The sequence below is a fragment of the Spermophilus citellus genome (genome assembly GCF_964194105.1).
Source record: "Spermophilus citellus genome assembly, chromosome: X".
NCBI lineage: Eukaryota > Metazoa > Chordata > Mammalia > Rodentia > Sciuridae > Spermophilus > Spermophilus citellus.
The window spans coordinates 38,384,850-38,398,360 of NC_138190.1; the positions used below are offsets into that span (position 1 = coordinate 38,384,850).

At 34.0% G+C, this 13,511-nt stretch overlaps 1 protein-coding gene across 10 annotated transcripts in view; it reads left to right on the top strand.

The window, feature by feature from the left end:
* KDM6A (lysine demethylase 6A) overlaps positions 1-13,511 on the top strand; it is a 222,094-nt gene that overhangs the window by 193,125 nt on the left and 15,458 nt on the right. For all 10 annotated transcript variants that reach the window (XM_081276471.1, XM_081276463.1, XM_081276462.1 and 7 more), the window contains 3 exons: positions 6,176-6,290; positions 9,740-9,927; positions 10,709-10,850. In XM_081276471.1, coding sequence (XP_081132597.1) covers positions 6,176-6,290; positions 9,740-9,927; positions 10,709-10,850 — 445 coding nt within the window. The remainder of the gene's footprint in view (positions 1-6,175; positions 6,291-9,739; positions 9,928-10,708; positions 10,851-13,511) is intronic.

Here is a 13,511-nt window from a genome sequence, read left to right on the forward strand (position 1 = left end):
TGGGAAAATAAACCTCTGTGGCCTAAAGACTCTGTTGTTGATTCCATCTATTGCAGAGAATTACAGAGTACAGTGTTTTTCTAAACTTTTTTAAAACCACAATCATAAGAAAAATATGTTTTCTGTCATGACCTAGTGCATATGTATGTATATAGAACCATTTCATTGAACAGTACATTTTCTAAATTATTCCATTGTATTTAATTTTAAAAAGAAAGTGGAGGTTTCAGTCCTCTTATTGGATTATCTGGACTTTGCCACTAACTAAACTTGTTGCTTTTGGCAAGTCACATCCCTTCTCTGGGTCTTTCTCTTTGTCAAATAAATTACCTTGTTTTTAGCCTTCAAATTTCTGTCCAACGCTAATGTGTCTCTTCTTTGTACCTCCGTGAATTGACATGAAATTTCACAAAGTGATGTTTGAAATATTTAATGGTTGCTGCAACCCTGGCAATAACGCTAGTTATTAATCTAGTTATTATAACTAGTCAGCTATGTCAGTGTATACAAGCTGCATGTTTCTCTCAGTGCTTCAGTTTTCTACTTGAAGCAGACATAGTTTAAAAAGCAGACTTCTTTTATTTATTTATTTTAAATACATGACAGTGGAATGTATTACAATTCATACACATAAAGAGCACAATTTTTCATATCTTTGTATAAAGTATGTTCACACCAATTCATGTCTTTATACACATACTTTTTTTGCATTACAATTCTTTTTTTTTTTTTACACTTATTTCTACGGTGTTTAATCTTTTTTTTTTATTGGTTGTTCACAACATTACAAAGCTCTTGACATATCATATTTCATACATTAGATTGAAGTGGGTTATGAACTCCCAATTTTACCCCAAATGCAGATTGCAGAATCACGTCGGTTACACATCCACAATTTTACATAATGCCCTATTAGTAATTGTTGTATTCTGCTACCTTTCCTATCCCCTACTATCCCCCCTCCCCTCCCCTCCCATCTTCTCTCTCTACCCCATCTACTGTAATTCATTTCTCTCCTTGTTTATTTTACCATTCCCCTCACAACCTCTTATATGTAATTTTGTATACCAATGAGGGTCTCCCTTCATTTCCATGCAATTTCCCTTTTCTCTCCCTTTACCTCCCATCTCACGTCTCTGTTTAAAGTTAATCTTTTCTTCCTGCTCTTCCTCCCTACTCTGTTCATAGTTGCTCTCATTATATCAAAGAAGACATTTGGTATTTGTTTTTTAGGGATTGGCTAGCTTCACTAAGCATAATCTGCTCTAGTGCCATCCATTTCCCTGCAAATTCCATGATTTTGTTGTTTTTTTAGTGCTGCGTAATATTCCATGGTGTATAAATGCCACATTTTTTTTATCCATTCATCTATTGAAGGGCATCTGGGTTGGTTCCACAGTCTAGCTATTGTGAATTGTGCTGCTATGAACATCAATGTGGCAGTATCCCTGTAGCATGCTCTTTTAAGGTCTTCAGGGAATAGTCCGAGAAGGGCAATAGCAGGGTCAAATGGTGGTTCCATTCCCAGCTTTCCCAGGAATCTCCAAACTGCTTTCCAAATTGGCCGCACCAATTTGCAGTCCCACCAGCAATGTACAGGTGTACCCTTTTCTCCACATCCTCGCCAGCACTTGTTGTTGTTTGACTTCATAGTGGCTGCCAATCTTACTGGAGTGAGATGGTATCTTAGGGTGGTTTTGATTTGCATTTCTCTGACTGCTAGCGATGGTGAGCATTTTTTCATGTACTTGTTGATTGATTGTATATCCTCCTCTGAGAAGTGTCTGTTCAGGTCCTTGGCCCATTTGTTGATTGGGTTATTTGTTATCTTATTGTCTAATTTTTTGAGTTCTTTGTATACTCTGGATATTAGGGCTCTATCTGAAGTGTGAGGAGTAAAAATTTGTTCCCAGGATGTAGGCTCCCTATTTACCTCTCTTATTGTTTCTCTTGCTGAGAAAAAACTTTTTAGTTTAAGTAAGTCCCATTTGTTGATTCTTGTTATTAACTCTTGTGCTATGGGTGTCCTGTTAAGGAATTTGGAGCCCGACCCCACAATATGTAGATCGGAGCCAACTTTTTCTTCTGTCAGTTGCAGAGTCTCTGATTTGATATCAAGCTCCTTGATCCATTTTGAGTTAACTTTTGTGCATGGCGAGAGAAAGGGATTCAGTTTCATTTTGTTGCATATGGATTTCCAGTTTTCCCAACACCATTTGTTGAAGATGCTATCCTTCCTCCATTGCATGCTTTTAGCCCCTTTATCAAATATAAGATAGTTGTAATTTTGTGGATTGGTCTCTGTGTCCTCTATTCTATACCATTGGTCCACCCACCTGTTTTGGTACCAGTACCATGCTGTTTTTGTCACTATTGCTCTGTAATATAGTTTGAAATCTGGTATCGCTATACCGCCTGATTCACACTTCCTGTTTAGAATTGCTTTTGCTATTCTGGGTCTTTTATTTTTCCATATGAATTTCATGATTGCTTTATCTATTTCTACAAGAAATGCCATTGGGATTTTGATTGGCATTGCATTAAACCTATAGAGAACTTTTGGTAATATCGCCATTTTGATGATGTTAGTTCTGCCTATCCATGAACAGGGTATATTTTTCCATCTTCTAAGATCTTCTATTTCTCTCTTTAGGGTTCTGAAGTTTTCATTGTATAAATCTTTCACCTCTTTTGTTAGGTTGATTCCCAAGTATTTTATTTTTTTTGAGGATATTGTGAATGGAGTGTTTTTCCTCATTTCCGTTTCAGAAGTTTTGTCGCTGATATACAGAAATGCCTTTGATTTATGCGTGTTGATTTTATATCCTGCCACTTTGCTGAATTCATTTATTAGTTCTAGTAGTTTCTTTGTAGACCCTTTTGGGTCTTCTAGGTTTAGAATCATGTCGTCCGCAAATAGTGATAATTTAAGTTCTTCTTTTCCTATTTTTACGCCTTTAATTTCTTTTGTCTGTCTAATTGCTCTGGCTAGTATTTCAAGGACTAAATTAAATAGAAGTGGTGAGAGAGGGCATCCCTGTCTTGTTCCAGATTTTAGAGGGAATGCCTTCAACTTTTGTCCATTCAGAATGATGCTAGCCTGAGGCTTAGCATAGATAGCTTTTACAATGTCAAGGTAAGTTCCTGTTATCCCTAGTTTTTCTAGTGTTTTGAACATAAAGGGATGCTGTACTTTGTCGAATGCTTTCTCTGCGTCTATCGAGATGATCATATGGTTCTTATCTTTAAGTCTATTGATGTGGTGAATAACATTTATTGATTTCCGTATATTGAACCATCCTTGCATCCCAGGGATGATTTTTGATGTGTTTTTGTATTCGATTCGCCAGAATTTTATTGAGGATTTTTGCATCTACGTTCATTAGAGATATTGGTCTGTAGTTTTCTTTCTTTGAGGTGTCTTTGTCTGGTTTCGGAATCAGGGTGATGTTGGCCTCATAGAATGAATTTGGAAGAGCTCCCTCTTTTTGTATTTCCTGAAATAACTTGAAAAGTATTGGTAGTAATTCTTCTTTAAAGGTTTTGTAAAACTCCGCTGTATACCCATCTGGTCCTGGGCTTTTCTTGGTTGGTAGTCTAAAAAGCAGACTTCTTGTCACCTTCTTAATGAATCAGAGTTTAAGAATCATTTCACAATATGGTTGTGATACTTCTGGTTAACACAGGTCAGTGATTCTCAGTTCTGGCTGCTCATTTGAATCTCCTGATAAGCTTTGTAAAGATATATAATTGATCTCTGGGGATTGAGACACAAGTATTATTAAATAAACAGAAATATGTTTCCCAGAGGTTTTTAGTGTACAGCCAAAATTAGAACCATTGGTTGTAGTTTTTATTCTGAGTCCATTTAAAGCTCAGTTCTATGATGTTTTATCCATAGTTGAAGAAAAAAGAATTCTGGAATAAATAATGAAAGAACTATGTTCTGCTCTACACTGTGTCATTACACACTAGTATAAGTACTGGGCAAACCATTTGAACTCAATAGTTAAGTTTTCTTATGTATTTGTTATCACATTGGTTCTTAATTATTAAGGTTCATTTCAGTTGAAAACTTCTCCCATCCAATTTAAATTGTTTTGGGCAAATAACATTATCCTCCAGTCAAAAAGAATCCCTTTTTCATTACAAATATAATGGAAAAGAGTACTTCTTTGTTAAAAAAAAAAAAACCAAGACTGTTCTTGGGTTTTTGTTTGTTTGATTAATTCTCCAAAATTATCCTGTCTAATATTAAACAATTAATAATTATCTGAAGAATTCCTTTAGTATAGTAGTTTCCAGTAAAAATATAATACAAGTCACACATAATTTAAAATTTTTTGGTAGTTATGTTAAAGTTTAAAAAAAAAGGTGAAATTTATTTTGACTTGTTATAGCCAAAATATTTCAACATGTAACCAATATAAAATTACAGAGATTTTTCACATACCAAGTGTTTCAAATCTAGTGTGTACTATGGAATTACTGTATCATTTCAACTTATATTTCAAGTAGTAATCAGACAATGCAGTCTTAAAGGAAATTTTGTATAATTTGTTCAGTTCAATTTAGAAAGCATTATTTTGAGTATTTTGTTAATGGGGGGTAAATACTCCCTCTTAACATCCTCCACCTCAGCCCTCACCCCCCCCCCCCCCGCCCCCGCCTAGATTTACATAGATAAATATAAGTGGTATCTGTTTTAATGGATTTAACAATCAGACATGTATGTTCTAAATCAGAGAAATGCTCTCAGGCTCTATCCTAAGATTTTGTTTAGATAGTGGGCCCCCAGCATTTGTAATTTTAATTAGAGCTACATTTTATTAGTGTCCATGCCATGGGCACTTTGAACCACCTACCTAGTAGTAGTAGGTGACAGCTGTAAGTACTGAGAAACATTGAACTGCTTTCCCTGTTAGAATTCTGAGGTATGCAAAACACCTAGAATCTCCTTTATGTTAGTCCTTTGGGGAAACCCCAGTCTAGTCAAAATGGATATATATAATTTCTTGGGAACAAAATCTACTCTACTTCTTCTAGAACCACGGACTCTGACACCAGGAACTCAGACTTTGTCTTTAAGTACACCACTCTATCAGTGATGGGGGTGGGGCCAGGTTAAGTTAAAGTGCCACAAAAGAATATCTATCAGGTTTAAATAACCTTTCCTCCTGTTCAAGCATTTGATTGGTTTATGTTAATCTGACTATCTTCCCAAGTTCTGGCAAAGTTATTTTAACAATTTTCATTGGATTTTTGGTGTTTCTGGAGAGGGACAGACATGCAGAGTCCCTACTTTGCTATTTTTATGGATGTCAATCCTTGGAGCAGCTACATTTTGAAAACCAGGCTTCTTGTTCCTTTTCTAATGTCCTAATACTGCTCATAAGAAATGGGGATTACAAAAAACTAAATGCCAAATGTTTTCTTTGACACAAGGAGGCTGATTCATAGTGGGATAGGGAGCGGGAGCATGGGAGGAATAGCCGAACTCTAGATAGGGCAGAGGGGTTGGAGGGGAAGGGAGGGGGCATGGGGTTATAATGATGGTGGAATGTGATGATCATTATTATCCAAAGTACAGGTATGAAGACATGAATTGGTGTGAATATACTATGTATACAACCATAGATATGAAAAATTGTGCTCTATATGTATAATAAGAATTGTAATGCATTGCGCTGTCATATAAAAAAAAGAAATGGGGATTAGTTCACAAGGAAAAAATGATATAAATATATGTAATAACTAGTATTTATTGCTTACTTTAATTTAGGCACTATTCTAAGCAGTTGTTATTTCATTGATCTTCAAAACAACTCAGTGATTTTATAGGAATTGTTATTATATACTCTTACATATAAGGAAACTTAGTTAGAAAGGCTTAACATCTTGCCCAAGTTCATGTAATTACTAAACCAAGGAGCCTGACTCCAAGAACCTAAGCTGATAACTTCAATTTGTACCGTACTGCCTTCCATATTCTTACTGAATGAGTTAGGAGTTGACCAGATTCAGTTCTGAAGTCAGACTTGACTCAAAAGTGCTATACCATAAAGAATTAAATATCTCTAGAACATTATCTGTCGAACATTTCTAATATTTCATTTCTAAAGACAAATTTTCCATAGAATTTATAGTGTGCTGATTTTTTCTTTTCCCATTTTAGGGCATCAAGAAAATAACAACTTCTGTTCGGTTAACATAAACATTGGCCCAGGTGACTGTGAATGGTTTGTTGTTCCTGAAGGATACTGGGGTGTTTTGAATGACTTCTGTGAAAAGTAGGTTTCTAAGCTAAATTTTCTTTAAATATGATTATTAGAAAACAGTAATTATAAAGGACAACTTACCAAATTGGATCCTAGTGGGTATATAGCTAGTTTTTACTTATTGTTCAACACTTTAAATGATTTGTTTCAAGACCTATTATTTGATACTATTGGAAATATATAAGATTCCATGAAGCCACTCCATGCAATAGTAACAGTCATGAATTTAGAGGATATAAAGATTGAGTTATTATTTTAATTTTAAACTGATGCATAAATACTTGTTCATTTGAAAGGTGTGTATTCCAAAGGAAACACTGTTTTATTATAAATGGTTTAAGAAGGTAGAAGGAATTTCGTAATAACTCAAGCTTAAACATACTAATCTTTGCCTTATCATCATGATATAAGTTCTTATTAAAACCAGCAACTTTTCCTATAAAGAAATTTTACAGAATTTAATTAACTGCTTCAGATTGTTTTACCTAATGAAAGAATGTGCACAATGAGAATTGTTCCCTTTCTTATGATCCTAGAAATAGCCTTCATTTATTTGTGTTTGTGTTAAAGAATACTCTGAAAAAAAAATTTATCGGTTTAATTATTTCTGTAGCTAAACTTTATTTTTTTCCCTAGAAAAGCACTTATTATGTAAGCACCTGATATTTCCATTAAGTAATAACATTGGAAAATTATTATGGAATAAAAATTAAAAGCATAAATTATACACATGATGGTCAGAATTTTGCCCCCACTGCAATTAGATAAAGGGGGAAAACTCACCAAAAATGTTTACAATATGAGAATAATTTGAAAACTAATTTAATATATATTCTACATATTAAACCTGTCATGTCTTACTTTGGCTTAAGAATCTTGGCTGTGACTACCTGGATTTAGTCAGAAGTAAGTCAATAGTTGGGAAAAAAAGATCCAAAATTTCTTAATACAGGCATGAGAGAAATTATCTCTCACAGTCCTCGGTATTTACCTTGTAGGTTTCAAATGTACTAATAACTAACTTGATCCATTATTTCTTTTATGAACCAGCAGTCTGATAGTAGCAGAGAAAAACAGTAGTATTATATGGGAAATCTCCAGTGTGCAACAGATTTTAATTTCTTAAATTTTGAGATCATTGTGTATTATTGAAGCTACAGTACAGTGATCCTTGTTCATTATTTCTGAGTAGGGATTGACTAATTTTAGGGTAAGGTTTTCTTTCCTTTCTAAATGGAGCGGTGTCTTGGGAAAAAGATAATTAGAATAGGCAGATGATGTCCAAAAAGCTTGGGCTTGGGAATAATAAAAATATCAAGTTTAGTATAAAGGGTTAGGTAAATTTAATAACTGATTTAGAGAAAGAGCATTTGCAGGGCTGGGGTTGTGGCTCAGTGGTAGAGTGCTTGCCTAGCATGTGTGAGGCACTGGGTTAGATTCTCAGCACCACATACAAATAAATAAAGTTCATTGACAACTAAAAAATACTTAAAAAAAAAAAAGAGCATTTGCTGCCTTAGCATTTCACTGTAATTTTGTTTCACATAAGGGTTGTTTCTTCTGACATTGTGTCAGTAGTTTATTTTATGATGTTAAATAGTACCTGTCTTGAAATAACAATTCTTTTTAATATATAATTGAAACAATGCTTACTTCTTTTTGTAAGTTTGTAGGGTTTATTGTTGTTGGTTATTTGAAATTTCTCTCTTGTGGTTAGAAATTTTTCTCCAATTTTATCATGGCAAGACTTGAGTAAAATAGGGCTAGGGTTGTGTTTGTAACTGTTTTTTTTTTTTTTTTTTTTTTTTTTGCTTTATTGACAACTTTTATCTGGACTGTGTCTACTTAGCTTTATTACAAACAGTAAGCCAATCCTTGTCACCTTACAATTAGGCTGCTATTGGCAATCTGTTCTAGACTTTCGAAGACTAGTTGTTCATTTTTTAAGGGAGGCAGGCAGCGGGGTGTGGGGGTGGTGGTGGTACAGGACTAAGGTTTAATTTAGATGAGAGGTTTGTAAATTTTTTTCCATAAAGGGCCAGAGAATAAATATTTTAGGCTTTACTCGTTATATGGTCTCTGTCATAACTGTATCATAATGCAAAAGCAGAGATAATCTATAAATGAATGGGCATGGCTGTGTTCTAATGAAAGTTTTACTTATAAGAACAAGGAGCAGGGGCCATGGGCTATAATTTGCTGACACTGGTCTAACATAAAATTAAATTCAAATCAATAAAACAATTTCAAAAGTATACTTTATCATATACTTCAGCACAAAACACAAAGTGAAAGTTATTTTTCAGTTCCTAAGGAATATCTACTGGGGCCGGAGTTGTAGCTCAATGGTAGAGTGCTTGCCTCACACATGTGAGGCACTGAGTTTGATCCTCAGCACCACATAAAAATAAATAAACAAAATAAAGTACTGTGTCCATCTACAACTAATATATATTATAAATTTTTTTTAAAAAAGAAAGTATCTACTGTATAAGTACTTCCTTCCCCAAAATGTAAAATCTGAAGTAATTAATTGAAATTTATAAAATTATCTTATAGGAAAAGTTGCTATATATTTTATGATGTACTTCATATCATGATGGAGACTAATAAGAAGCCAGATATTGAAATAGAAGCTTAGTAATATGACCTGTAGAGTTGTTTCCGCAGTATATTGGTGGTAGTAGTATGTGATTGTTTGCTTTTGATAAAGTTGGTTTCAACTTTATAGTTTGAATCAGTGGATCATTCAAACCATATAGAAACTGACATCTTGTCTCCCTTTTCAAAACAGTAGTAGAGACCATTTCTCTCTTTTCTTTTCCCTCAGAAATTGTGGGAAGTTTCTAATACTTTTATTACTATAATGTTCCTATTTACATATTTAAATGACTTGATATCATCTCCACCTTCCATTTACCTTTAAGGGATTTCCAGGTACTCCACAGAGTTTAATGAAAAATAGTCTAGCCTGGTGTTGTTGCACATTCCTGTAATCCCAGTACTGCAGGAAGCTGAGGCAGGAGAATTACAAGTTTGAACCAGCCTTGCCAACTTATCAACACCTTGTCTCAAAATAAAAAATAAAAAAGGACTGGGATATAGCTCAGTGGTATAGAGCACCCCTGGGTTCAATCCTTAGTCCCCCACCTCCAAGGAAAAAAATGTCTTCATTGAAATGAAATGAAATGAATGAATTACCGAAGCATTACTTTAAAATAGCTTTGAATTTCCTTGGGATCTTTGAAAAATTAAGGTAGTAATACTAGTCTTCAGATAAGTTGTTCAATACTGAACTAATTAATTTCATACTCTTTATATACATATAGCAGTTTTTATTGTGCAAGTACTTAAATTTCATTAAAATAGATGAATATTATTTAAAAACTTGTGATATTTCAGTCTTATAAAGAGCCTATTAAAGTTACCTGATCCATCTGTACCATTGTTTCTTATTTCAGAAATAATTTGAATTTCCTAATGGGTTCTTGGTGGCCCAACCTTGAAGATCTTTATGAAGCAAATGTTCCAGTGTATAGGTTTATTCAGCGACCTGGAGATTTGGTCTGGATAAATGCAGGCACTGTTCATTGGGTTCAGGCTATTGGCTGGTGCAACAACATTGCTTGGAATGTTGGTCCACTTACAGGTATTTTAAAGAATATGCTTTAAAAAATAGTTTAATTTAAAGGCTTATATCTAATATGTATATTCTTTTTTTCCTTGAATATAACTCACTAAATTTTATATTGGAAGATGAGTGTCTCGTTGCACCAAATTTCAGTTTTTAGTAAGAAAGAAATTAAATTCAAGTCAACATTTGGAAATCTAAGGCCATAAATCTCAGCAAACAACAAGTTTATTTGTTTATATACATAGAAGATGTACTTCAATTTTTAAAGTGCTTGATTTTATTTTATAAAGGAAACATTTTATGGGAAAAAGCAAAGTACAAATTTATTCTTTCAAATTTTTCTTTTGTATGCCATATAAATAGCCCTACTATGTAAAAATCTGTTTGAATTATGCCTACATTCAGGCAGTATTAGCTTAAGGTTAAGAATATGGCCTTTAGAGCCAGAAATACCTGGATTTGGACCAGGACCTGGTTCTTGTAACTTTGGGCAAGTTATTTAATTTCTCTAGTCCTTGATTTCTTCGTCTATATTATGAAGATAATTTGTAAGGCGTTGGTAATAATTAAATGAGATAATGGTAAAATTAGCTCAGCACAATGCCTGGCACATAGTCATAGGAAGTACTCTTTTCATATAATTGATTCTATCATAAAATATAAAAATGATATTTGTAGTATTTTGAAGTTTTCAAAATTGGTGTTGAAGATATCACCTGAGAGAATACTCTGATAATGGTTATCTTCATATCTTTCGATACTTTGGGTTGCATTATAACTGTTTTTTTTTTCCTAGCCTGCCAGTATAAATTGGCAGTGGAACGGTACGAATGGAACAAATTGCAAAGTGTGAAGTCAATAGTACCCATGGTTCATCTTTCCTGGAATATGGCACGAAATATCAAGGTCTCAGATCCAAAGCTTTTTGAAATGATTAAGTAAGTGCTTTCTAAAACTGCTGTAGTCCCTCTCTTTTTGGGGGAGTGTTAACTATTAAATACCTTTTTTTTCCCCATAGAATTATGTTGACATTAAAAGAAAGTGGTCCAGAAGTCTAGTAAAATGTAATATGAGAATCCACATGTTAAAAATACCTTTCCCTTCCAAATAGCCCACTGTGATACAGAAAAAGAACAAAAGCATAAATGATTCTAAACTAGTAGATTCACATTCTTGTGTTTACTTACCCCCTCCTCTCTGAACAACCTTATTTCCCAAGAGACATTAGTTTTAATATTGAAAATCTGCTCTTAGTAACTGAAGGGATAATAGCATTATAGAATAATTGCTGTTATGGAGAAATTAACAGTTAATACAGGGATTTGACTAAACTACTAATTTCTTTTGTTTAAATTATCCATCTTGTCCCTATTCATAGCTGCTTTAAAAACTTAATACAGTTTATATAAATTCTTGTCTAGTACCTTAGTTTAAATCTGTTTAGAAATATGTGTTTTCAAACAGTGCTATATGGCAGTGTTCCTGTAAATTATGTTTTCTACTACTACCCCTACCTGCCCAAAGGTGGAAAATTCTGGTCAAAGAAATATGGGAAATGATGAATTAAATAAAGTCGAACAAGTCCTTTATTTTAAATTTATTCTTTGTAAAAATTTTTAAATACTGTATGTGTTGATGTGTTTTATAAATAGAAGTTATGTGTATTTCCCAAATTTATTTGACCAGTATCTTTTTAAGAATTGATCTCCTCAACTCATTTTGGAGTATGCTGTTTTATACTCATGGATGAATTAATTTTGTTTTAGTCTTTGTTAAAATAGTATTTACACTCATTGTTATTCCTGCAGGTATATTAATTTGGTCAGCATGTATTGTTTTCAGAATGCTGTCTTTTGAAAGTAATCCTGGCTTACTAAAATTTTTTCAAACCTAAATCCAAAATTTTATTCAAACAAAAATTGTGTGGGCTAGGTAACATCCCTGTGAATTTTCTTATGACACAGTCCAATAATGTATAAATTCCTTAAAACATTGAATCTTAGGCACTATATTCCCTAATAAATATAATTGGCAGTGGAGGAGGGGTGTCTGTATCTCAGAATGGTACTTTGCTCTCTGAACAATAAGTTCAGTATTTTTGGTGGAGCAAAGAGGATGACCTGAAGTGTCCCTGAAGATGGTTAGTTAAGTTGGAGATAGGCATAAACTAAATGCTAATTCAGATAAACTAAAGGTAAAGGGATATGCAATATCGATACCATTTATCTAACAGCTATGTAGATTGGAAGTGTCTTATCTCATTTTGGATAGATAAGGATTTTATAATTGGAAAGGATTTTAAAGGGCATTTACTAAAAATTTCTACTTAATATTCGAGTAATCCTGCTTGTAGCATTCATAATTTATACTAATCTAATGACATCGCTCTCTTTTTTTTAAAGAGAGAGAGAACTTTTTAATATATTTTTTTTTAGTTTTCGGTGGACACAACATCTTTATTTTTTTATTTTTATGTGGTGCTGAGGATCAAACCTAGCACCCGCGCATTCCAGGCAAGCATGCTTGAGCCACATTCCCAGCCCTAATGACATCTCTTTACCTCACTATAATTCTTTAAAGTTTTTTACTAATTTATCTAAAATCTACATGTTGCTAGGTTCCAATTCCCTTAAATATACTGAGATTGGTACAGAATATATTCCATTTAACAAGTGCTTTAGAACCAACTCTGGGCCAGATACCATCCTACACACTAAAGGACAAAGCATTGTTATAAGACAAAATCCCTGTGTTCAAGGGGCTCAGATTCCAGTGGAGCAGGACAGACTCCCAAGCAGGAAGTCTAAGAAGCAATTTATCTGTATGATTAAGGTAAAATAGAATAATATTTTGGTGGGAGAAGCTGATAGTATTTCTTTGGCCAAAGTGATCAGGGAAAGTATCTGAGAGGGTCCTTAGCCCTGGAAAATGAGGTGAAGTCATTGGTATACAGATCTAGGGATAGAACATTTCAGATCCAGAGTACAAGTGAAGGCTGAATTAGGAACAGTATGAGCATGTTTATGGGACAGAAGAAGCCAGTGTGACTATAGCAGAATGAGAAAACATGAGTGGTAGCAATAAGCTCAGTGAAGTGAGCAGCAGGAATGAGATTGTACGTGGACTTTTAGGACATAGGTAAAGAGTCTATATATTTATTGTAAGTGTTACAGATTACTATTAGAGGATTTTAAGCAGGGGGAGGGGAATAAGTTCTAATTTTACCGTTAAGAAAATGGATCTGAGCTGGGCACAGTAGCACATACTTGAAATCCTAGTGGCTCGGGAGGATGAGGCAGGAGGATCGCAAGTTCAAAGCCGGCCTCAGCAATTTAGTGAAGCCCTAAGCAACTTATCATCACCTTGTCTCTAAATAAAATATTTTTTAAAAGGATGAGGATGTGGCTCAGTATTTAAGTGCCCCTGAGTTCAATCCCTGGTTCCAAAAAGAAAAATAGAAAATGGATCTGGTTGCCTTGTGGATTACAAGGGGCAAGGGTAGAGGTAGTAAGGATGGTTTGGAGGCTACCAGGCAATTACATTAGAGATCAGCTTGGGCAGAGATTTGCCTGTGGAAGTGAAGAGAGGGACAAACTAGG